This window comes from Prionailurus viverrinus, chromosome A3, assembly GCF_022837055.1.
Source record: "Prionailurus viverrinus isolate Anna chromosome A3, UM_Priviv_1.0, whole genome shotgun sequence".
In the NCBI taxonomy this organism is placed as follows: Eukaryota; Metazoa; Chordata; class Mammalia; order Carnivora; family Felidae; genus Prionailurus; species Prionailurus viverrinus.
The window spans coordinates 31438575-31465103 of NC_062563.1; the positions used below are offsets into that span (position 1 = coordinate 31438575).

Below are 26529 nucleotides of genomic sequence, written 5' to 3' on the forward strand. Positions count from 1 at the left end.
TGTCTTCCCATCACCATCTGGCAGTACCTAGTCCAAAGCACTTAATGGCTGAATGAAGGAACCACTAAGAGTCCTCCCAAAGGGCAGAATTCTCCTGTGTACAATTCATCTTTATATTCCCAGCTCTGAGCACAGGATACTCAGTAAACATTAATCAACTACACATTTACCCCATATAGATGGCATTGAATGAATACTACATCAAAAACATAAATGCATGCCAAATCCAACTTTTACAGTTCTCCAAAATGATACAAGAAGAGTAAGAATAGAAAGAATCAGTAGTTCATATGCCTAAGACTTGCGTGGGAAGGTTATTCAAAATACAGACTTCTTCCACACAAATACCTGTGGACAAAGTCTCAAAGCTGTCTTCATTATAACAGCCCCAAATTCAAGACCCCAAAAGGTCCATCGACAGGCAAATGGATAAACAAGCCATGGTGGGTCCCTACAAAAAATACTCAGCAATAAAAAGGAAGCAACTACTGATGCATAAACGTGGAGAAAATGCACAGACACTATGTTGAATGAAAGAAGCTGGACCCAGGACATGCTGCCTGACTCCTTGATCTATGGTGACAGGAAGCAGATAGTGGGGATCTACTGCAGGAAGGGAGGAGGGACTCCCATAGGCAGAAGGAAGGAAACACTGAAGAAATACTCTACACCATGGTTGTGATTCTGGTGGCTCCATCTGTATGTATATCCATTTACTGTATGTGAACTATACTTTGGTAAAAATAGATTTTCAAAGGAAAAAAAAACAATTTAAAACTCCCATAATCCCACCGACTTAAAAAATGTTCCCTCCTCCAAATTCTGATTCTGTAGACCTATACTGGGACCTGGGAACATTTTTTTTTTAATATTTTTGAGGTGCGGTGGGGAGAAAGAGCACGAGCAGGGGAGGGGCGGGGGGAGGGGGGGGGAAGAGGATCACAAGCAGGCTTAGAGCCGACAGCAGTGAGCCCAATGGAGGACTCGAACTCACAGTGAGATCATGACCTCAGCCAAAGTTGGACGCTCAACCGACTGAGCCACCCAGGCGCAACCCCCCCCAACGGGAACATTTTTAACAAACGCACAAACGTTCTGATGCTAGCGGTCCTCAGATTACCCCCACCTTTTGATGGACAACCTGGGGTGGGATAAAACTACTTTCTCTGCAGCAACCTACCCAGACAGCTGAGAGTATGACTAACAAGGAAAACTTTGGGATAAAGAAACTCAAAACCTCAACTTGCCAAGTGGTAGTTTGGTTCTTACCAAGGTACAAACAAGAGCTTTCAGAGCCGGCCAGGTTCAATGATAAAGCACATTTTAAAAGCCAATCCGTGGCTCTCTGCTTAAATCCCATCATTAGGGGATTATAGTTGAACTGCGGCTGCTCCATTAAATTCTGTTAAATGCTAACATTTGACCTAAATGCTTTTAATCCAAGACAAAAAAGGATTATTGGAACACATATCCTCAACTTATAGATGTTCAACTCCTTTTAATTAAATAAAAGGACTTAAATGGTTGCCTAATACATAGGGTCCTGCTTTAGAAAGTTTACAATCCTGACATTCATCCTAGCTATTATTATTCCCTTTAGGCAGCAGCAAATGAACCAGTTAGGGGTGGTTATTATTTGATCTTGTGATGACAGTTACGGTCATGGGGTATAACGGGTGGGGGGGGGGGGGGGTGATCCTCCCGCAGCCTTTTCCGAAACACTCCAAGAACTTTTGCTCTTATTTTTCAAACTGCCAGTCAGTACCCACTAGTAGTGGGCCATGATCTCAGCCAGAATTTGTAAGACGATGAAATTTAGCAGAACAAAAAAACCTCAGAGCACATCTCATGAGACAAGGGTGTCTAGTTTCAAGGTAAAATACTTTACTGTGGCTCAGTCAACACACACACACACATACACAAGCCTAAAAGTCACTGATGTCACTAATGCCCTGCCGAGTGACATAGAAAGCATATTCCAAGCACCCAATTTAAATCAGGTTATTTTCTGGGCTTCAAGTAACATACCCATAGAAATAATTTGTCCAAGTGGTGCAAGATGAAGACACTGCTAAAGTGTCGTACTATCTCCTTGCTATAGGAAGAGACCGCCCAGAACAAAAGCCTCCGAGTGGCCCTTCTTCAGCATCTATCAGAGCCCTATACCAAACGACCTCCATGGCTGCTATCAAGAAAATCTCCAATCCCCGCAACGAGCTGGTGACAGCTTTCTGTCACCATCTCAGTTTGTCAACTTTTCTCTCAGGAGGAGAAGTTTAAAAGAAGCCGGATAAAACCTGGATTTCCGGAGGGGAGCCCAGAGTCAGCTGCCAGGTTCCATGTCAGAAACCTGCTGAGAACTCCAGGAGGAACAGTCCTTGAGAGGTCATACCCCTGGAGCCCATGAGGTGCCCCCATGCAACAACCCTGCTCTGAAGGCGGAAGAATAGGCTTCGGGCAAATATTGCTGGACTAGCTGGGTGTCCCCTGAAAATGGAGTCGGGGGCCTCGGCCGCAGGGCCCCCTGGGAAGACATGGCAGATGTTCCTGGAACACCACAGGGTAAGGGAAGATCATTCCTATTCGAAAACAAGTATTTTATGAAGCATAATGTGAAAACCCCCAACTGCTAAAATGAAACAGAAGATGTTAAAGAACACTCTGTGCCTGCAGAAGACCCCTTCCGTCTCTTCTAGAGACAGGGCCCGAGAGGCCAGGGTAAAGAAAAGGCTCTAGACCCAAACTGAACTCTAAATCCTAAGAGAGCTCTTAAATCCAGGCTGAGAGGGAACTGGATTTAAGCTGATGTCAGTTTACACACAGGCTGAGCCATGAAAAGTGACGGTCATGGGATCCAGAGGGCAAGACGCTGACTCATCGACTGCTCAGTTAGGGGAAGATGGGAGTCAGGCGTACAGTAAAAGGTCAAAGCAGCTAATGTTCTGCTGGTGTAGGGGCTTTAAAATACAAACTCATCAGGGATCCTTGTTCTTCTGACCTAATGTGGTAGCTAGCAGACATCTTCTGCAGTTGATCTCATCCAGCAGAAATTTCTTCCCTAAACTTTCTTTAAACACAATTATGACAAGACCTTGAGCCTCATTATCCTAACAATGCCTCTCCCACCCCAGGTACCATCCACCTGGGCCACAATGACCTGCGGTTCCCAGGTCGGAGCTCAAGAAGCCTCCTCCTCCAAGAAGCATCCCTGGGTTTGCTGCCCCCCTTCCATGTTTCCATGGCACACGCCTTCTTGGTCTAGCTCCCTGACCAGGCAGGGATAGGGACAGGGATGCAGTGCCCACCACATAAAAGGCACTCAAATATTTAAGGAAAACTTGAACATTTTCCCAGAGGCAAGTCATACATCTGAAACAAAACTTGTCCCTGCCCCCCAGATTCACTCAGGGAAATCCTGTGCCCAGTACAAGTGAGGCGAGGACAGGTAATGGAGTAAATTAAAATATAGGCCAGAATTAAAATATAAATGTATATTTGAGAAAACTCAAGCAAAATCAAGTTTTATCGCATTTACTTCTACTATATGATTTAACACATCATTTTGTACAAGTGGGTTTTTTTTCTTTTTATTTAAAGACTACCTTAAATTATTAATCGGTAGTTTTAGGAGCCACTGGGAAGCTAATTTTGTACGGAATTGTAACAGCAAGATAAGAGCATGCTCAGAATTAACTGACTGCCTATTATATCCAAGATACAAACAGGATTTCACTTAACCCTTACAAAAATACCGGAAGGGCTATTATTCTCACCCTTTCACAACTCAGAAAACAGAGGCAGAGAGGCTGATTTTCCCTTGGACAAAAGCCAAGGGCAAGTGGCAGGCACAGCAATCCTGAGAGCATGAGAGCTGCTCAGTGTCCTTAGACACCAACGGCACGAGGCTCTGAAGAGGAGCACCCGCCAGAGGCCCAGACAGTTACGTGTAAAGGTCATTTTGGAAGAAGCTAAGAAAAGCCTCCCAGTTACTATCCAGGAATGGGAAAAAGCTTCCTCCTCCAGCATACCTCCAAAGGACCTTTGCCATCTGCCAGCTCCCCCACCACCCCTTTCCCAGTACAAAGACAAACTTGAGTGCTAAGGTGACTTCTAGGGATGCCTGTGCCCTGCTAACCCTGTGGCCGCCTTGGTGCTGCTCCAGCCCCCGGCTCCACCCTCCCTTTCCAGCACAACTGAGGACTCGTGCTCCCTCTCCTCCTGCAGGGGAAGCCTCCGGAGGGCACAGAGTCACCTCCAACTGCTTTGCCACGGCTGCCTGGACTGGGAAAGGCTCAGGTGCTAGCAGAAGCATTTCCCACAATCCTTCACCCCATCGCCTGAAGCTCAATGTACTTATCAGCCCTCCCTCTGAACTACTCTTCAGACTACACCATTCCTCTCTGGAACGTTCTTATCAGTTCCTCCAGCCCCCAGCGCCAAAGCCAGATTTCCTTCCCTCACCTGCAGACAGAGGTCAAGCTCGTCCTTCCCTCCTTTCCTAACTGCCCATGACACCTGCTTGGTTTTGCTGGACTTTGGCACCTTTACTCAGTCCCCTCCACCACCTGCTTCCTTCCTACTGTCCATTACATCTGCAAATCTCTTCTGCAGTTATCTTTTTTCTCCTCACGCAACCCCCACTTTATCAAGACTTCGGTCTCCTCCTCACACACTTTCCCAAGATAAGGAAAAGGGCACTCTGAAATTTCACCTACACTGATGGATTACCTGATGACTGAATGTGGGTTTGCCTAAACTGCACTGCAATTACCTGGGGCTGAGACGCTGTAATTCTTCTCCAGGTTAACCCCAAGTACACAGTGATCAAAATAATAGGTTTCCCCTGACCTTCAATAAATGGGAGCCTTTTCCCTGACCGTCAATAAACATCTCATGCCTGGGAGTACGTCATATAGTTTTTTTCTGCAAAGGAACATATTCCTCCTAATTCATAAAAAAAAATCCATTCAATACAGAGACTGCAACCACTTAGAATCCTGTGCTACACATGTACAGCTTTTTTTTTTTAGTGTCTGAACCTAACATTTTGATAATCCCCCAACCTTATAGGATTAAAAAATTGATGTATTCATCAATACAGCTCTCCATCAATCCAGCTCTCCATGAAGTTTGTTTAGTCTGTACTCCTTTTTGTTTGTGTACTCAGTTTTCCTTGAACCCCGAAAATTCTGCATAAAAGAAAACATAAAAGGCACACAAAGCCTTGGATGGCTGGGGGCTGGACCTCACTCAGACAAGGTAAACAAGCACCTGAAACACACCGTATCTGACATTTCAGCTGTTGCAAATGGGGTTCTAAGGTCACTCTTTCTCACATGTTTAATGAAGGGCACTACCTTCTAAGAGTTGTATAAATGCTAATGTTCGGTTATTTAAATATTGTCAGATGGCACTGAGAAACTCAGGCTGGAGACTTTCTAGTAACACAGCTGGGCAAGCTGGAGCCGCAGGCTCCTCACCCGCCCACAGACACACACGCAGACATAGTTGTGCATCTTCGGAAAACCAGACACACAGCCACGGACGGGAGCACATGGTCACAGATGCGTGCGTGCGGAAACGGACCCTGCAGCCCCAGATGCACATGCAGACAGAGACACATACACAGACGCTAATTCCCCCAAAGCAAAGAGTTCACGTACCAAGAAATGGTCTTACCTGCAGAAGGAAATCTTACCCTGTCCACAAAAACATTCGTTCATTAGCATCCCCCCCACCAACTCTCTGCTGGCATCTGTGCTGGGCTGGGACCGTTCTAATGCTCAGCCTGAGACACTTCAGGTACCGAAGGAATTTCAGCTTTTATAACCCACACAGGCTCGCCAAAATTGTATAACCACACCACCTAGTCAGAAATGCTATCCATCTGTATTACACAACAGCCACCACCTGGTTACGAACGGTTACTGCACACTTCTAATTCGGCCCGCTTACCCTCAAGTCTGTAGCAGGTTTCTACGTGGCACCTGGATATTCTATTGTGGAAACCAGTCGCTGGGATTACATTTCTCAAACCCACACAAACAAAGGTAATTAAAACCTATCTTTCCAAACACTCTGTTCAGATGAACAAGTTCACCCACACTGCTTTCAGCTCCGTGAAAGGGGGGGATTAATTTTGCTTCCTGGTAATTTCTCATTTCCCCCCTTGGGAGCCCCAAAACAATTGTTTTCAAAGGTCAAAGCCTTTCAAAGATTAAAAATACATTTTCAAGGCATGATGTCTTCACTCCAATGATAGGAAAAGCCACGAGTAACTGCAATACGGAGAGCCAAGGGCTGGAGCCCGGCTGCGTGTGGTACCCGCTGTGCAGGTCCCAGCTGCAGAGGCCCCACTGGAGAGTCGAAGCGCCTGAAGAAACACAGAGGCACGTGCCTCTGGTACCCATAAGACGGAAGGAGCCACACCCGTACTCGGGACTTTGTCCTTTCCGGTCCTGACTCCAGGCCAGGGCCTGCCAGAAGCCTGGGCGGTGGGCCTCTGGGCCCCTGGGGATGTGCTGTGAGAGGGCAAGTACCACCTCCATCTCTCCAACACCACACGGGGACCACAGGCTCAGAGGAGAAGCAGCCGGGCAGAAGGGGCATCCACCAGCAGCAGAGTACATCTTGAAAGATGTGATAAAGGCAGAGGAGACAGGACAACCTAGAGAGCAGCCTGAGAGTGACTCATCCATGAATGATCTTAGGGAAGTCCGCGGTGGGCACAAGAGAAAGATGCCAGTTGACTGGAGGAGAGGCCACAGTAGAAGCTGAGGAGGAGGTTGGGAGCCAAGTGCTTGCAGTGTCCAGGAGCAGGAGACTCACCCCCACAGGTCCCCAGAGCATAGGTCACATGTGACACACCCAAAGCATCGGGGTGACACGCCCAGGGAGACCAGAAGGCCCCTCACTCCAAAGTGAACCGGGAGAGAAGACCCAGTAGATAGCCTACGGAAAAAATAATCCAGTCCCTGTACCCTGAACACAAGAACTGTCCTCGGGATGTTCTATGAAGATTCTCACCTCAAAAAGGTTAAACTGCTGGAACCAAAAGAAAATTTCAATTTGGAACAAAAGAGTGAAGAATTAAAAAAAAACAAAACAGTTGTTATTTTTTTTAAAAAAGGGGAACAGGACCAAAAGATGACAAGCTGGGGGTGTTAAAGAAGTGACAAACACAAGTGAAAACTGGAGGAAGTAGCAGAAAACTAATGGGTGGAGGACAAGCTAAAGAAACATGGGCAGACAAGGAGAAGTCCAGAAAGGCAGTTAACAGTCCACAGATGAGAACCACAGAGGGACAAAAGCAAAGAGCAAAACCAAGACATGAACAACCTGTGCTCCTTGACTGGACTTAAAGAGAACAAAGAAGCCAGTCATGTTGTAGGGCTCCCGTTTACATGAAATGTCCAGACAGGGCAAATCTTGAGAGACAGAAAGTAGATTAGTGGTTGCCTGGGGCTGGGGTGGAGATGGGGGACAAGAATGGGGAGGGACTGTTAATGAGTTTGAGATTTCTTTATGGGATGAAGAAAATGTTCCAAACTTGAAGGTGATGGTTATGCAAGTCTGATTCACTGGAGGCCGCTGAACTGTATGTGCTAAAGGGGAGAACTTTGTCGTGTGTGAATTCCATCTCGATAAAACTTTTTTTATAAAGAACCAATGGGATAGAAAATATAAAAAAGATACAGAATAAAAACTACTCTGAGATTGAGAAAAATCTGAGCACAGAGATCACAAAGGCACACCAAATTCATGCAAAATCAGAGACAAAAAAACCTATACTTGGTCACATCCTGGCAAAATAATTTAGCTACAGGAAGAAAAAGGTGTAGAAACATCCAGAGAGAAGGAGAAAATATTTGATTTACTTAATAGCAATGATAAAGATGAGCCCCAGGATTTTCCAAGGCAGCATGAAAATGCCAGAAGGCAATAGAAAGTGAAGACAGAGAACCGAGGAAAAGGTTTCCCCAAAGAATTTTATACCCACACAACCTGCCCTTAATGTAGGAAAACCAAAAAATGCAACCTCAGACATGCGCAGGCTAAGAAAAAGGGGGTGGGGGGAGGCTGAGAGGTTGAGGTTTATTATTCCAACCACGTAAGAGGCAAAATCCAGGGAGGCCACTAATACACAGGGCTGCTAATCATGTATGCCAACCCCAACCGTCAAGGTCAGGGCAAAACTAAATAATGAAGATAAACCTAATTATAAGACTGAATGCAATGTCAAATTATTCTCTAAGCATATGCTAGGTGATATGAAAAATGTAATAACAATAAAGCAGATCAAGCAAGATTACATTAATAAAGACTGAAGACAGGCAGTAAAATAATGCTGAACCTCATCTTGCAAACAGGCAGGAGTTTTAAAACACCATTAGATCTTAGCAACAACTACTGGAGAAACAGGGATGGGTTTTTGGGGGCGTGTGTGTGTGTGTGTGTGTGTGTGTGTGTGTGTGTGTGTGTGTTTTAAAGGAAACCACATTAAAATTTGAAACATTACAGACTAAAACACAAACCAAACTGTAAATGAGTTAAATTCAGCCTATTCTCAGATGCACCAGAAAATAAACACCAACACCCAACAATATACCTTAAAGTGACACACAAGTAAAGCAACAGTAATTCTGCCTCGTGATCTTTTAAGTAACAGACACAATGAAATCATGCTAGGAAGTAATAAATGCGGGAAAAGTAATAAACGGGGCAAACTTCACATTGTAAAAAGTAAAAAATTCACAAATTAAGCATCATGTCAGTTTTTATTTCCAAACATTACTTCATGGACATAAAAAAGGTTCATAAACACACCTGTCTCCAAGAAGATGGGTGCAAGAGGGTGGAGGGACAGGGGCATAGGCTGCATCTCCATGTGAGTTTTCTTATCAATTAGAAAACCTGACCAATAAAATGAATAAAGCAAATATGATAGGAACCAGACTGTGCATCCCACAGAAAACAGAACCTAATTTCATTGGCTAAAGAGCATTTGTGAAAACTGACCATCATCGCAAATGAAAAGTTCAACCCCCAAAAAAAGGAGCGTTTATTTTTTCCTCACTGCCTGAGGATAATGCCCAAAGAGATCAAAAGAATTATTAACCAACAAAGCCTAACAACTTCAAAATTTTCAACCTTTCTCCAAAATAACTGTTGGGTCAAAGGTGAAGCTGAAACTGTAAGCACACCCTTACGAAAAGGAAGAATAAGCAATAAAATATCATACACAAAGCGTAAGAAATTAGAGAAAGAAAAATTAGCTAGAAAATAAGAAAAAAAAAGATAAATTTGATAAATACATCCAAGAAGGTTCTTGAACACACCTCCCAAGGCCAAAGCAGATGGAAACCTTCCACTCAAAAATGCACAGGCCCAATTAGCTTCCCAGGCAAATGTCTCCAGGCACTAAGGAATAGTCACTTCCTATGCTACTCAGCTGCAGAGCACTGGAAAAGGAGAAAAAGACTGGTGAACCATTTTAGAAATCTAGTACCATCTTGATCTCCAACTTAACAACGAAAAGGAAAAAAACCTAGTATCACAACTCACATCAACAGGTAGAAAGAAGAAAGCCTATAAGACCAACGAAAACCAAAAAGGCTCTGGATAAAACTCATCATCAATTTTCAAATAACTCTTAGCACATTCGACACAGAAGAAAACAAGTCCTCCAAAAGAATCCCTATCTCATGCCGAGAGCCAGTGATACTCACTCCGAAAAACCCCAAGTGGTACCCATTAAAGCCAGAAACAGATGGAGTCTGATAGCCTCCACTATAGAAGGCTGTCCTAATTCCTACAATATGAAAAAAGGTTTTAAAAGTTCTAACACTGGAGAGGCGCCGGGGTGGCTCAGTAGGTTAAGTGTCCTACTCTTGAGTTTGGCTCAGGTCACAATCTCACAGTTTGTGAGATGGAACTCCCCCTCCCCCAGTTGGGCTCTGGCTGACAGCATGGAGCCTGCTTGGGATTCTCTCTCTCCCCCTCTGCCCTCTCCCAACTCTTGTGCTCTTGTGCACTCTCTCATAATAATAAACTTAAAAAAAAAAAGTTCTAATACTAGAAATGGAAAGACAAAGTAATGATTTACAGGTAATGAGTCTAACTCAGAAAATGAGTTTAAAAACTCAGAATAAAATACTTCAGAAAGGTAGGTCATTACAAAATAAACACAGAATGGGCTCCTGGGTGGCTCAGTAGGTTAAGCTAAGCATCTGACTCTGGATGTTGGCTCAGGTCATGATCTCATGGTTTGTGAGACTGAGCCCCATGTCAGGCTCTGCACTGAAAGCAAGGAGCCTACTTAAAGACTCTCTCTCTCCCTGACCCTTCTCTGTTTCTGCACACGCGCTCCCTCTCCCCCCTCTCAAAATAAAAATAAAAAATAAAATTGGTTTAAAAAATGAACACAGGGGGCGCCTGGGTGGCGCAGTCGGTTAAGCGTCCGACTTCAGCCAGGTCACGATCTCGCGGTCCATGAGTTCGAGCCCCGCGTCGGGCTCTGGGCTGATGGCTCAGAGCCTGGAGCCTGTTTCCGATTCTGTGTCTCCCTCTCTCTCTGTCCCTCCCCCGTTCATGCTCTGTCTCTCTCTGTCCCCAAAATAAATAAAAAAACGTTGAAAAAAAAATTAAAAAAAAAATAATAATAAAAAATGAACACAGAAAAAACATGCCAAACACTAGCATTAACTCATGATTTGCTCACCTTGTAAAGTATCGTATACATGCACGCACAAGTATACTTATAGCAAAGGAGGTGGCAATACACCGATTACTTTAGTCATTTCTGTAAAGCAGGATTCTGAGTATTTCTTCTTTACATTCCCCTGATTTTCTAAGTTTTATGTCCCTCCCATTATTAAGGGACAAATCAGAAGTAGTTGAAATCTTAGTGCCTGGAAGTGTAGTAAATCTAGGACCAAAAAAATATGCAAAGCAACTAAAAGGCTAACCTTAAAACAAATACTGAAAAAAATGTTGAACTCTTCAGAAATCATTACGCATTTGAAAATATTTGATTAATGTAATCTCTGGTTTATGTTTTCCTTTTAAGGACAAAATCTGAACTGTTTTGAGAAAACATCCTTATATCTGGGTGGTTATTTCTGCTTTTCCAAATAAATGTTATATACTGACATTTTAATGTTGAAAAATGGAGTAAAACAACAGAGAAAGTTTAGGATTATCAACTGGACAGAAACTACTCTGATTCTGTAATGAGCCAACTTGGGGTGGGGAAATAATTCTGGAAACACGAAGAGCAAAGGCGCTGACTTACAGCACCCCCTAGTGTTACAACATTCAACTGGCACTTGGTAAAGTAAATTGGAAAATACAAAACGGCCTCAATAAACTTCCGGAAAATTTCAAACATACAGAAAGCTAAACAGAATTAAAAAACACTTTATATACAACTTACTTCCAACTATGCGTTGCTCTATGTGCAATGTCTGTATTTCATCAGAAGTGTCAGAGACCACCAGGTGTCTCCAACAGCAGTCCTCTCTCAATTTATTATTACAAAACCCCTTGATTTTAAGCTGGGGACACAACCAACAAAATTCAGGCAACATCTCCCGGCTTCCCCTGCAGCTAGATGTGACCACATGACTATGTTCTGGCCAATGGGATGTGCATGGAAGTACGTCCTCTCCTTCCCGCTAGCTGCAAGAACCATCTTGAGCCATGTTACTAAGTCAGTATGCTAACTAACAACGGTGAAGCAATAAGAAAAAAGGAGCCGGGTTACGTGACAGAAAAAAAGCTTCCATTTCATATGTGGTTATATTAGAATTACCAAAACTATACTCTTTAAAAAAAAAAAAAATGTAGGCACAGACGCAATGTGGCAAAACAACACATTTTAGAATTAACCCCAGTTACTAAATTTTCAAAAGGAAATGGATCAGTACACATTTCAAACCCAGATGAATGTTATTTTCCTTCAAACGGTAGCTTCATGATCAAGGGTAAACATCTGGATGAGATGAGTAAATTGACTGTTCACCTTGACTATCAAAGACTTCAATAAACGGGCTTGGCTTCTCTGACATTTAAAGGCTACTTGTTCATGGTCTCAAAGCATGACTCAGAATGTGTACTGACAGCACATGCCAGAACTCCAGCACTGAAAGTAAAATCAAGTTTCTCCGGCTCTCAAAGTAAATCCATTATAAAGACTGCATCCTCCAAACCCAAGATTCACACCACAGCACGGCCTAGTCAGCACCATGCAGAACACAAGGATTAGCGGGAGAAAGCACTTCACTGGGAGTCCAGAAGCCCACACTGCAGACTAAGCACAGTGGCGTATGTGCAGGAGAGTCATTAACTAGTGGGCCTCACGTGTTTTGTTCTATAAAAGAAGGGTGTTACCTACCTCTGTGGTTTCTGCACTTCTGTTTTTCATAATGGAACAAGCATTCTCAAATCTTATTCAAGGCCTGGAGAGAGGGAAAAAATCACAAGTAGGTGGGTGAGGTCATTAAAATAGGGACTCCACGCTCTTCACTGTAAAGTTTTAATACATATTTTCCAGAAATAAAACTAAAAAGTCCAGCCGGTGAATCAAAGAGTCCATAACTTAAGAGAACTTTGCTGAAAGCAGCAAGAAAACTACCCTGACCAAATTTCCTATCAGCAGCCTGCAAATGCTCCACTACACCCTACCACCTCTTATCACTGTTGGGTTCTCCTAACACAACGCTCGGATTTTGAATGGGGGGGGGGGGGGGGGGTGTCAAAGAGCAAGAAGGGCAAAAATCAATTACTTTAAGTCATTTTAAAATAGCCAGTTTTTACAATTTAATTATTTGGGTTAAAAAAAATATAGGACATACTTATCAGAACGGAGAAAACAAACATGAAAACTGCTGAGACGATACACCAAGTTCTGATCAGGACACAGAGCATTTGGGACTCCCATACTGTCCTGGTCAGTACATAAAATGGCACAACCACTTTGGAAAAAGTTTGGCCATTCCTTATAAGGTTAAAAGACACATTTACCCTATGACCCAGTAATGTTACTCCTGTTCATTACGTAAATGTAAACTTCTGCTCGATCCAAAACGTGCACATAAATGTTTATGATGGCTTTATTTATGATAGCCCAAACCTGGAATCATTCACCTTTAGCCAGTGAATGGATAAACCAATGTGGCATATCGCTGCTAATGAGAGGTCATCCCACACCCATCAGATAAGGCCAGTACAAAAGAGTTTAATAATACCAACTGTTGGGAAGACTGTGGATAAACAGGAATTTTCCCACTCTCTTGCCAGAAATGTAAATTGGTTCAAACACTAGGCAAAACAATTTGGTGGCAGCTAGCAGGTTGAAGAGGTGTGTGCACTATGATCCGGCAATGTCACTTCTCAGCATCTTGACCCTGTTTTTAACAGTACATAACCAATACATCAACAGAATATAAAAGTTAAGTTCTGCTACTTAAACAGAATTTAAAAAGAGCAGTTCAAATGAACTCTATCTAGCTACTCAGGTCAGCATGCCTTGAAAACATTCCTGAATGAGCAGACTACAGAACACGTATCACATGAAATCGCTTACTTAAGGTTTTAAATCATGTAGTCAATAGTGTATGTGATGTGGGTTTATGGGTGTATAAACATGTAATTCAAAAGTGAAAATATCGATGCAGGGTTACCTCTGGGAGAGAAGGGAAGGAGAGGACACTAGTAAAGAATACAGAGTATCTAAAATGTTTTATTTTCTTTAAAAGGAAGGAAGAAAGGAAGGAAGGCCTAAGGCAAAAACAGCATGTTTAGATTTATTAAATCTGAGTATCTGGCATATGAGTGTTCATTCTTTGATTTTTTTTACATTTGAAATCTCACAATTAAAAAGCAGACTCTTAAAGGATACACAAAACAGATGCATAAAAACTGGTACAAGTAGTTGCCTGCTGAGAAGGGAGAGGCAATCAGACAAGGAGGGAGACTTAATTGCCTTGACTGTCCTCAGGACCTCTTAAATTTTGTTCCATGTATATCCATTATCTATTTTTCTTTAATTACAAACACATCTGATGTCCTCATCACCTCCAATCCCACCTCCCCCTTAGGGGGATTTTCATTTACAATGAGGCAAGGCCACTGAAGAGGCAATGGAGATTCCAGACTCCTGACTGGGCCACATTTGAGCTCCATCATCTCAAGAGGTCATTTAACCTGCTCCTCTCCAAGGGTCACGCCACTTCTAAGACCCTACCTCCTGTGAAAACACAAACCTATCTCCATAAACCAGGGAACAGGAAGCAGTTCTCCTGTGACCACAGCAGGAAAACTTAGAATCTGTTACAACAGCTCCACACAGACCATCAGTGGGATTGCCTCATTTCCTCTGGAAATGGAATAAAGTGGGCAGAGATGTATTCAGATAGTTACTATTTCTCAATACTCGAGGAGGTAGGAGGGCAGGAAGCTGAGGGGATCATTTATCTGAGGACTTCTTAATGAACTAAGAAGCAGAAGTCATGGTGGAGAGGACAGGTGGAGGATGAAACTAGAGGAGTGAACAGATGACATAAGGAACAACAACAACAACAAAGTCAAGGGTCTGGCTGAGCCCAGAACTTGGACATGGGTGATAGAAAAAGTCACTCTGATACCTGGTTTCTCTCCAGCAGAGCATGACGGACAAACAAAACAAAACAAAACAACAACACAGAGAAGTTACAACAGCAGGACTGTGCCACTGAGGAAGGCTGGGAAGTCACCCAGACAATTCAGTGAGGAAACCAAGATGTCAGCAAGAGGACAGTCACATGACTCCCTGAGGAGTCCGCAGCAGGTAAAAAGGGTGAGGAAGGGAAGTGGAAGCCAGAGAGCACCGGAGTGCCTGAGGATCAAGAACTAGGAGATGAGAATGAAAGAGACCTAGGGAAGGACAGGATGTGTGCAGAGAAGACGCTCTCGAGCTCAAGATTCCAAACGTGTCATCTGGGAGAGAACAAGGCCCAGGAAAGTGGAAGTAACTGGAAATAAAAGTTCCAAAAAAGATCCTGTGAAGGGAGGGTGAGGTTTGGATTGGAGGCGGGAGGAGCCAACAACACAGAGACAATGTTAGAAGACACAGCAGAAAGAAAAGGAGCAAGCCAGGAGGCAACATTCTCAAGGAACATTAGGAACGGTTAAGAAGTTGGTAGACGGGGGGCGCCTGGGTGGCGCAGTCGGTTGGGCGTCCGACTTCAGCCAGGTCACGATCTCGCGGTCCGTGAGTTCGAGCCCCGCGTCGGGCTCTGGGCTGATGGCTCAGAGCCTGGAGCCTGCTTCCGATTCTGTGTCTCCCTTTCTCTCTGCCCCTCCCCCGTTCATGCTCTGTCTCTCTCTGTCCCAAAAATAAATAAATGTTGAAAAAAAAAATTAAAAAAAAAAAGAAGTTGGTAGACGGAGGCGCAAAGGTAAGGGGAGGGCGGGGCAACAGACTGGTGTGGCCTTGAAAATGGCAGGCTTTGTAAAGATGAAGGCTGGAGGTCACCGTCCACTGTTCTCTCCATCTGGAAGGAGGGCACATCCAGGGAATTCCTATTCACATTTGAGATCTCTGGTAAAATCACCAATTCCTCAGAAAATCCTTCCCAGACACCTCAAAATCAAAATCAAATCACACACTTTGCTTTGCCATCCCCTCCAAAGCAACAACCACAATTCATACCAAGTATCCCTCGTCGTTCAAATGTACGCTCTTCTTGGGCTCACTCAATGAGAAATCCACATTTTTCTTAATCTACTTGGTTCCTAAGCTTTGGCTAACAAAAAATACAATTTCAGAGAATAAAGTGTACATCTAAAATTTATCCAGAGAGCCACCGAGTCAGGAAGGCTTCTGGTTCTCTGGTAAACTGGGCTTCAGAACACCTTAACCATACACGCTTAAAAATAGTCTGCTTGGGGGCACCTGGGCGGCTCAGTCACTTAAGAGTCTAACTCTTGATTTCAGCTCAGGTCATGATCTCATGGTGTGTGAGTCTGAGCCCCCCAACAGGCTCTGTGCTAACAGTGCGCATCCTGCTTGGGATTCTCTCCCCCCACTCCTTCCCTCTGTCCCTCCTCCACTCACTCTCACCCTCTCAAAAAAAAAAAAAAAAACTAAAAACATAAATAAAATAAAAATTTTTTTAAAGTAGTCTGCTTGGCTGTAAGAATTCCAAATACTGTCAAAATTTGCTTTTTATTTTTTCATTTAATGTGATTCTCACTGTATTGCTGACAGGAATATAATCATGTATAAGCTTTCTTATAAAAAATATGGAAATATAAAAGAGCATACATGAAATCAGAATCTACTGCTTGTAAATCATTCAAAAAATCTTAACACTACTGAATAATTGCTTAACATCCCTTCAATAGGCAGGCACTTGCATTAACTGCTGGTGGGAATAATAATTGGCTTAACATTTCTAGATGGTCATTTAACAACATCAAAAGCTCTAAAAATACACACAGCCTTTGACCCAATAATTCTATTCATAAGGAATTTAACAAAATAATTAAAATAGGCTCAATTTTTCATTATGAGAACGTTCACCTAAAAGAGTACACAGAACAATCCAGAACTGGAGGGGAAAATACTAATGTCTAAACTGGTTGGTTAAATTATGGATACATTCTTAGAATATTGTGGGGACTTAAAATTTTGGTAACAGAAGTACCCACTGACATGAAAGATAATGTGTTGAGCGTGTCCCTGAAAGGAGGAAAAGGCGGGTTACAAAACACACTGAACACTTCCATTACAGTGTGTACATACACACATGGAAAACAGGAAAAACACCAGTGTCTGGTGATTTTGTGATTACCTCCAGATGACAGGATGACTTTTTGCTCTTTTTTGATTTTTGCTTTTTCTACAGTGTGTCATTTTAAAGATTTCGTTTTTTAAAGTAATCTCTACAGTTAACGTGGTGATCGAACTCAACAACCCCAAGATCAAGAATCGTATGCTCTATCGATGAAGCCAGCCAGGAACCCCTATTTTCATTTTTAAACCTTAAATCACTGCCTAAGGACAGTACTAAAATAAATACGCAGGCAAGACAAACTAGGTGAAATTAAGGCACTCAAATCCTTGTAACGAGATGCTTAGCCCCTCATTTCCAAGGACTTATTGACAGCAGCTGAGTAACTAAAGAAACCAAAAGGTGTGGTCAGAAGGGAGGCACTCCAACGTTCTGCAAACTTTCAGAGTGGAGGACTCCCGATTTTCCTGTATTTCCTCACAGCCCTGTGTTCTCTTCAGCTACTTCCAAAGGCTGTTGTCATCTAAAGACAGTACTGTACTGCACTTCTTCACATGTTTCTAGGTAAAATTCTTCATTTTAAAAGAAATGAGGGGCACCTGGGTGGCACAGTCGGTTAAGCGTCCGACTTCAGCCAGGTCACAATCTCGCGGTCCGTGAGTTCGAGCCCCGCATCAGGCTCTGGGCTGATGGCTCAGAGCCTGGAGCCTGTTTCCGATTCTGTGTCTCCCTCTCTCTCTGCCCCTCCTCTGTTCATGCTCTGTCTCTCTCTGTCCCAAAAATAAATAAACGTTGAAAAAAAAAAAAATTAAAAAAAAAAAAAAAAGAAATGAGAAGGGGCGCCTGGGTGGCGCAGTCGGTTAAGCGTCTGACTTCAGCCAGGTCACGATCTCGCGGTCTGTGAGTTCGAGCCCCTCGTCGGGCTCTGGGCTGATGGCTCAGAGCCTGGAACCTGTTTCCGATTCTGTGTCTCCCTCTCTCTCTCTGCCCCTCCCCCGTTCATGCTCTCTCTCTGTCCCAAAAAATAAATAAATGTTGAAAAAAAAAATTTAAAAAAAAAAATGAGAAATATTCAACTGGACCCTAAAAAAGGGGAGCACTGAGTAATGAACAGAATTATTGAACCACTATGCTATACACCTGAAACTAATCTAACACTATATGGTAACTACACTGGAATTAAAATTAAAAAGTTAATTAAAAAAAAAAAAGAAGAGGGATGCCAGGGTGGCTCAGTCTGTTGAGCATCCAACTCTTGATTTCCACTCAGGTCATGATCTCACAGTTGGTGGGTTCAAGCCCCACATGGGGGCTCCTCACTGTGAGTGCAGAAATTCTCTCTGCCCCTCTCCTGCTCATGCTCTCTCTCTCTCAAAATAAAGAAAGAAATAAACTTAAAAAATTTAAAAATTTAAAGAAATGAGAACTATTCATTGGACCCTAAACTTCAATGTATTATAACCTAAAATTACATTTATATATAATGCAAAATTTATATTTAATATTTTATGTATATAAACATAAACATTAACTTATTAAAATCATAAGCTAATATTATATCTAAAATCATAAGCTATAAAACATTTGTGATTCTTAGGTAAAAGAGAAAACTAGTTTAAAAAATCTGTATACATGTATGTAAATTTTAAATACATTAAAAAAATTTTTTTTTCTTCTCAAGCCAGGGAATAAATGAAATAACATCTAGAAAATACTGCCTTATCAAGCAAATTAATTGAACCGGTTCAGAACCATTTTCCAGGCAATGGGAAACCTCTCAATTTGACAGGGAAAAAAATGAGAAAGGGAAGCTGAAAAAAGCATCGTTTGATGATGAGTATATGGTATTACACAGCCCATGAATACAAGTGGCTTATGTTATGAAATACCCAAAAATCCAAAAGCTTAAAAGTTGAAAACACTACTTAATGTACTTAAAAACAATGTGGGCCTTGAGCCACCCAACCCAAGAGCACCAGCCCCATGGGACTACTAAGCACTTGAACCGTGGTCAGCCCAACTGAGATGTGCTGTTAAGTATAAAATACACATCAAACTCCAAAGACTTACTATGGGGAAAAAAAGCACATCTTACTAATAATTTTATATTACGTGAAACGATAATTTTTTAATATATTCGGTTATAAAACCTATTACTAAAATTAATATTACCTATATCTTTTTACTTTGTTTACTAGAGCTACTAGAAAAATCACATATGGGGGACTCCCATTATAATTGTATCGAACAGTACCGGTCTAAAGAAAGTGGATACCAGGAAAAGAGAAAAAAGTTACTGCAGAGTACACAACCATGGTAATCATAATCAGACTTCCATCCAGAGAGTATGTTGTGATACTGATTTTACAAGCACACATGCACACAACACAGGCAAGGCCACGTATCTTAGCCCAAACATCAGAACACTGTAGTACTATGCTCTACCACCAGTTCTGTAGCCTGCCTTCTGATGGAGGGGAGCAGGTGCCATAACCTAATTTCTCACACTCACAGCACCAGAAGGAGGGAGGGAGCCAGATGTGAGAAAGGTGAAAGCAGAAATCCACATGCTAACAACAAGCAGGAGCTAAAAGGTCATAAGGGGACCTGGGGGCTCTCCCCTAGAAGCTCAGAACCAGCACAAGAAACCTAAATAAAGCTAACAGGGTCTATCCATGGGGCTCAAATCCAGAGGGGCTTTGTAACTATTGAATTGCCAAGTTCTAGTTTTGTATGGCAAAACTAAAATAAAATACATGTATGAAAAAAAATTATCATTAAAAGGAATGGGACAAAGTTATTGATGAGATTTTTCCATACCAAACAGAAAGGCAGCAAAGGACTTAGGCAATTTATCAACAGCTGGTAGTAATCCAACACTAACACACTGATTTTAAAACAAAGCCCACTGAAAAGGCCAGAGCTGTTCTAATACGCTTGGAACCCCTTCATAGTAACAGTTTCATAGAAACCATCTTCCTTCCTTACCTTCTTATGCAAGCTCTGTGATCATCATCAGTGTTTACATAGGTTTTTGAAAGTACCCACTTTTCCCAGTAAATATTTAATTCTCTTGTTGCTACCGATCAAACTATAAACAATGCAGCATTTTATATAACATGTTTAGTTACGAGAAAGTGGGACATTGACGTCAATAGCACACAGTCTGTAAACCAAAATTACCAGACAGAGACTCTCAGAAATCACCCACTAATAAAACAGAGATTTCTCCTCACGGCTGAAAGTTTTTAATCCAGTTTCTATCCGAGTCCTTCCACATCTGAGAATCAACTTCTAAAACGTGCCTGAAGCAGAACTGGGTATGGGGTCTGCAGGCTCCAGGCGCTGGGCAGAGCTGGTGTTCTTGGCTATGAATGCCCAGACAAGTGTATGCTCTTGAGAACAAAGATGAAAGGTACTAACTAGCAAACCTTCTCTTTTCTCAGTTTAGTAAACTGAATATTTAGGATCTGTACTGAAAAAGAAAAGGATAAATCAACCATTTGGCTAGTTTCCTGAACTGCCAAAAGTCTCAGCACTGAGATGGAAATGGATTATATGTGAAGCCATCTGCCATCTCAATGGACAGATTGGGACAACGAGTCAATCACAGAGACATGATAGATACTTCCCAAACTGTGCATGAGCACTCGGAGAAAACAGCTCAATAGAGCCTGAAATGGTCAGAAATGAATTTGTGGAAATGGGATTTGGGGTCAGCAGGAAAGTCCTGAGTAGAAGGCCACCTTGGAGACCAAGGCAGGCAGGAGTACTGCAAGTCTCAAGGCCATGAAAACAGCTTAACCACAGCTCACAATGGGAGGTGGAGGACGAAAACAACTTGCAGGGTCAAAGGAGTCTCAAAAGTCCAACGTAAATGCAACATGGCTTTAATGAGACATCAGTTTCTGGGCAGGTGAGGAGAGAGAGTCCACCACTGGAAAAATCTCAAGATGGAAGGTCAAGAAGCTACTGTGTTAATCCAAGTATAAGGATCTTGGCAACTGGGGTGACAAAAGGGATGACAAAAAGGGACGGATAGAGTGAGTGATTTAAAAGAGAAAAAAAAAAAATCAAAGATCGGGTGTCAAAGAGGACCTCTAGAAAAAGAACAAGATTGTTTGTCTCCTTTAAATAAGTAAGGAAATGGGCTCGACAAGGCAAGTAACGAACGAGGTCTGGACATGCTAAATTTGAGCTGGGGGTGGCATGTACATCTGACAAGTGCCCACCAAAGACGAGAGATTTGAGAAAAAAGCTCTGTGCACAGAGCAGAGAAAGAGATGTGTGAATTGAAATATAAAGATGGTTAACAGAAACTCTGAGAGCTGGGAGACCATGTATTCGGCAGGTATTCCCAGAGATATTCACCTCACCTCCCTCGTGGTAATAAATATTACTTTTAAGAAAGTATTATAAAAAGGCCCCAAAGAGCCAAAATAATGTTGAAAACGAAAACCAAAACTAGAGGCATCACAATTCCAGACTTCAAGCTATAAAAGCTGTAATCATCAAGACAGTATGGTACTGCCACAAAACCAGACATGTAGAGGGACACCTGAGTGGCTCAGCTGGTTCAGTGTCTGACTCTTGGGTTCAGCTCAGGTCATGATCTCACAGTTTCATGGGTTCAAGCCCCACATTGGGCTCTGCACTGATAGTGCAGAACCTGCTTGGGATTCTCTGTCTTCCTCTCTCTTGCTGCCTCCTCACTCATGCTGTCTCTCAAAACATATAAACTTTTAAAAAATTATTAAAAAAAAAAAAAAAGACCAATGGAACAGAAGAGAAAACCCAGAAATTAACCCACAAATATATAACCAACCAATCTTCAACAAAGCAGGAAAGAGTATCCAATGGAAAAAAGACAATCTCTTCAGCAAATGGTGCTGAGAAAACTGGATGGCACCATGCAGAAGAATGAAACTGGACCACTTTCTTAACCATACACAAAAATAAATTCAAAATGGATGAAAGACCTAAATGTAAGACAGGAAACCATCAAAACTCTAGAGGAGAAAACAGGCAACAATCTCTTCGACCTTGGCCGCAGCAATTTCTTACTACACATGTCTCCAGAGGCAAGAGAACAAAAGCAATAATGAACTACTGGCACTTCAAGATAAAAGGCTTCTGGAGGCGCCTGGGTGGGTCAGTCGGTTCAGCGTCCAACTCTGGCTCAGTTCATGATCTCACAGCTTGTGGGTTTGAGCCCCGCCTCAGGATCTGTACTGACAGCTCAAAGCCTGGATCTGCTTTGGATTCTTTGTCTCTCTCTGCCCCTCCCCTACTCACGCTTGCTCTTTCTCTCTCTCTCAAAAATAATGTGGAAAAAAAATTAAAGATAAAAGCCTTCTGCACAGCAAAGGAAACAATCAACAAAATTAGAAGGCAACCTACTGAATGGGAGAAGACATTTGCAAATGACATATAGGATAAAGGGTTACTATCCAAAATCTAAAAAGAACTTACCAAACTCAACACCCAAAATACAAATAATTTAGTGAAGAAATGGGCAAAAAACATGAACAGACACTTTTTTCAAAGAAGACATCCAGATGGCTAACAGACACATGAGAAGATGCTCAACATCACTGATCATCAGGGAGATACAAATTAAAACCACGATGAGATACCACCTCACACCTGTCAGAATGGCTAACATGAACAACTCAGGAAACAACAGGTGTTGACAAGGATGTGGAGAAAAGGGAACCCTCTTACACTGTTGGCAATGCAAACTGGTGCAGCCACTCTGGAAAACAGTAAGGAGGTTCCTCAAAAAATTAAAAATAAAACTAGCCTACAACCCAGCAATTGCACTACTAGGTATTTATCCAAAGGATACAAAAACACTGATTCGAACGGGCACATGCACCCCAATGTTTATAGCAGCACTATCAACAATAGCCAAACTATGGAAAGAGCCCCAATGCCCATCAACTGACGAATGGATAAAGAAAATGTGGTATATATATACAATAGAATACTACTTGGTGATAAAAAAGAATGAAATCTTGCCATTTGCAACAATGCCGATGGAACTAGAGTGTATTACGCTAAGCAAAACAAGTCAGTCAGAGAAAGGCAAACATCATATGATTTCATTCATATGTGGAATTTAAGAAACAAAACAGATGAACATAGGGGAAGGGAAGGAAACATAAGATAAGAACAGAGAGGGAGGCTAACCCTAAGAGATTCTTAAATACAGACAACAAACTGAGGGTTACTGGAGGGGTGTTAGGTGAGGGGGATGGGCTAAACGGGCAATGGGCCTTAAGGAGGGCACTTGCTGGGATGAGCACTGGGTGTTATACGTAAGTGACAAATCACTAAATTCTATTCCTGAAACCATTATTACACTATATGTTAACTAACTTGGATTTAAATAAATATAAATCAAAAAAAAAAAAAAAAACGTATTACATACAATTTGATGACAGCTTAAGACAACAACCTGGGGCGCCTGAGTGGCTCAGCTGGTTAAGCATCCGACTTCAGCTCAGGTCATGATCTCACAGTTTGTGAATTCGAGCCCCAAGTCAGGCTCTGTGCTGATGGCTCAGAGCCTGGAGCCTGCTTTGGATTCTGTGTCTCCCTCTCTCTCTGCCCCTCCCCGCTTGTTCTCTCTCTCTCTCTCTCTCTCTCTCTCTCTCTCAAAAATAAACATTAAAAAAAGAAAAAAAGAAAAAAAACAAACAAACAACTTCACATAGAAAACAAAAAGTGGAAGAAATCCACAAATGTTCACGGTGGTGTCATTAGGTGGTGAGACCAAGGCTCTTCCTAAATTCTTGGAATTTCCCTTTTTTTTTTTTAAGAGCAAGTATGGACTTTCTATTAGAAAATGAAAATAAATTTTTTTTAAAAAGAAATGATACCCTTTCAGCATTTATAAAAGCTCTTATAAATGTATACCTAAATACTGAATGTCACTGTTTGTAAATTAATAGTAAATAAAAGTACCACTGACATAACTTTCTATACCCACCATACTGAATACATTTAGTTTTGACAAGACAACCTGTTTGCAAGAATGTTTATTAGGAGTATAAATTCTTGTAGCTTCCCTACGGGACAATTTGCCAAAATTAAAAAAGTAAAAATTCGTAAGCACTGTACTCAACAATTTTACTGTTAAAAATTTACTTATGGGTATTGTCCCTGAAATAGGTGCAAGAAATTTCACTGCAATATTGTTTGCAATAGCAAAAAATTTTAAATAACCAAAATACCCATCAAGCCTTGGGACAGGAGAGCATGGGAGGAAATGCAGTGTAAATGTGCTTATTTAGTCTCACTACTTAAATTGAAGAATGCTTGAAAAAGAAGGAACAGGCCTTCAATCTCTTTACCCCCGGGGTTCAGACCTGTGACCCAGACATGGAGCCTCAAAGGCAATAAGTATTCAAAAGTTTGCTGATTTAATAAAGCCAAAAGCATGTAAAGGAAAAAGAAAATACTTACTTCATTACCTGTACATGGCAAGACTTTGCCTATTTTCTACTTTAATCTACTTAACAAGGAATTTGGCCTACAACAGCCCATTACCTTATCATTAGCATTAACCAAACAATTAATTATTCCCAGGATTGCATTTAGACCTTTGGTGACATGTACAAAGGGCGAGGTCAAGCACAAATGAATTCTAACACTAAAGGGCTGTCAGCACAACTGCATCATGAAATGCAGAACGAAAAAGATTAGGTTTCAGACGCACCTAAATGCCGTGACGTGAACCTGTCCATATGCTTTCCATTACAAGCCGCTGAGCTACATTTCCCGGTGCTGAAGTCCAAGCTCAAAACCACAGGAGGATCCCGGTTGTCAGAGTCAAGACCTAGCTAGAGAAAAACAGATGATCAATAAAAACAGAGTAATAATAAACCTAGCAGGAGGCACTCTGCATGAATGGAATCTACTTCTCATTCAGCTCTGCCCAATCCTAGAACTTGCTCTGTTGCTCCCTCATTCTTAAGGAGCATCTAGGAGTCCCCAGCCCATCCCCAGGCAGAAGCACAAGCTGCACCTTCAATCCCTTCAAAATTGGCTCTCCATTTGCACAAAATGTGTTGGGAGATGGTATTTTAGAGTATCTGGAAAAAGCAATTTTGTACTTAGTTGGGGTTTTTTTCCTTTTAAACTCCATATTCCCTAGAATAAGATCTCAATTTCCAAAAAAAAAAAGACAAAAAAACTTCTCTAGTATTCAATATGTGCCAAGCACTGTACTACACACTTCTTAAAATTAATAAAGGGAAGCCCCACTAAAGTGGAGTGGGGAAGAGACTAAGGGAAGCTAGAAGAGGGAAGCCACTACCAATCGGTCAATTACAGGAAACTGTCATCACAGACCCCAACAGAACAATCTCTACAGGAAAGAATCATCAATGACAGGCCTCGACAGAGAAAGATATAGACTGCAGCTCTACAAGAAACTGGCTACCCTTGCAACTCAGCCAATGGCAAGCCATTAGCCTGAATTAGTATTCTCCTCCAATGGGCTTTGTTCAAAACAACCCCTCCCAATTTTCTCCTTCTCCGTAAGATAACCTTCTTCTTTGTTGGACTTGCCTATGGCTTTGTTACAGCTTAATGCCCAGGAGTTGTAATTCTTGGTTACTCCCAAATAAACCCATTTTTGTTGGTAAAATAACTTTTTTTTAAGATTTATTTTTAAATTTATTTATATTTAGAAAGAGAGAAAGCAGGGGAGGGGAAGACAGAGAAGGAGAGAATCCCAAGGCTGTCAGCGCAGAGCCCAACACAGGGCTTGAACCCACGAACCGTGAGATAATGACCTGAACTGAGATCAACAGTCGGATGCTTAACCGACCGAGCCACACAGGTGCCCCTAAAATAACTTGTTTTTAAGGTTAACATTATTTGGTGGGATCCAGAAGACCACCAACAAATCCAAGGCTAGTGAGCAAATATGTACCCATACCCACAGAGCTCACTGCTTTCTTGCCCACCCTAAAATTCTTCTTCTGGATTTTGAGCTCCACTCTTGTGTTTTAAGCTCTCCAGGAATTATTCAGAATCTGTTTTAAGGCTTGGTCCTTTATAAGAACACTCGTTTGGCCTTTGGTCCGACTCCTCTTAAGAACTAGGCCATTCCTAATAAAACTGCTAGTCCTTGGCCCAACTTCTCACGAACAGGGCTGTGCCTACCGGAACAGAGCTGGCCTTTGCTCGGATTCCTTTTAGAACCAGATTGATCATACCGTTTAGGAATCTTTCTTTCCTGCTCTAGAAAAGACAGACAAACCAAAATAAACTGCTAAGAAGTAGGATCCCAGTCATCAAGATGTTTTGAGGGTGACCCCTCTTCCGGCACCCTGGTCAGTTCCTCTTCACGCACACAGTAGTTTAGAACTCCAATGGCCATTGCAGGGAACTCGCCATCTCTCCCAACTTAACTCTTCATCAAAAGTAAATTGGACAGCGCCGCCTGAGTGGCTCAGTCAGTCAGTTAAGTGACTGACTTCGGCTCAGGTCATGATCTCACAGTTTGTGAGTTTGAGCACCGTGTCAGGCTCTGTGCTGATAGCCCGGAGCCTGGAGCCTACTTCTAATTGTGTCTCCCTCTCTCTCTGACCCTCCCCTGCTCACACACTGTGTGTGTCTCTTTCTCAAAAATAAACAAACATTAAAAAAAAAAAAAAAGTAAATTGGATAGCCATGGCTCTAAAATTGTCAAAACTGAATGGGATGCCTACTTTGGGATTGTGAAGCTTCGGAATTCTGA

The 26529-nt window shown here is 42.2% G+C and overlaps 1 protein-coding gene across 6 annotated transcripts in view; it reads right to left on the reverse strand.

Annotated features, from left to right (window-relative positions):
* SLC23A2 (solute carrier family 23 member 2) overlaps positions 1 to 26529 on the reverse strand; it is a 136242-nt gene that overhangs the window by 84530 nt on the left and 25183 nt on the right. For 2 of the 6 annotated variants that reach the window (XM_047852839.1, XM_047852835.1), the window contains exons 2-3: positions 24499 to 24622; positions 12395 to 12458 (exon numbers count right to left, since the gene is read on the reverse strand). The exons of 1 other annotated variant lie outside the window; for it this stretch is intronic. In XM_047852839.1, the coding sequence (XP_047708795.1) occupies positions 12395 to 12424 (30 nt within the window). In that variant the 5' untranslated portion in view covers positions 12425 to 12458; positions 24499 to 24622. The remainder of the gene's footprint in view (positions 1 to 12394; positions 12459 to 24498; positions 24623 to 26529) is intronic. 3 more of the 6 variants (XM_047852840.1, XM_047852837.1, XM_047852836.1) reach the window with 2 other exon arrangements.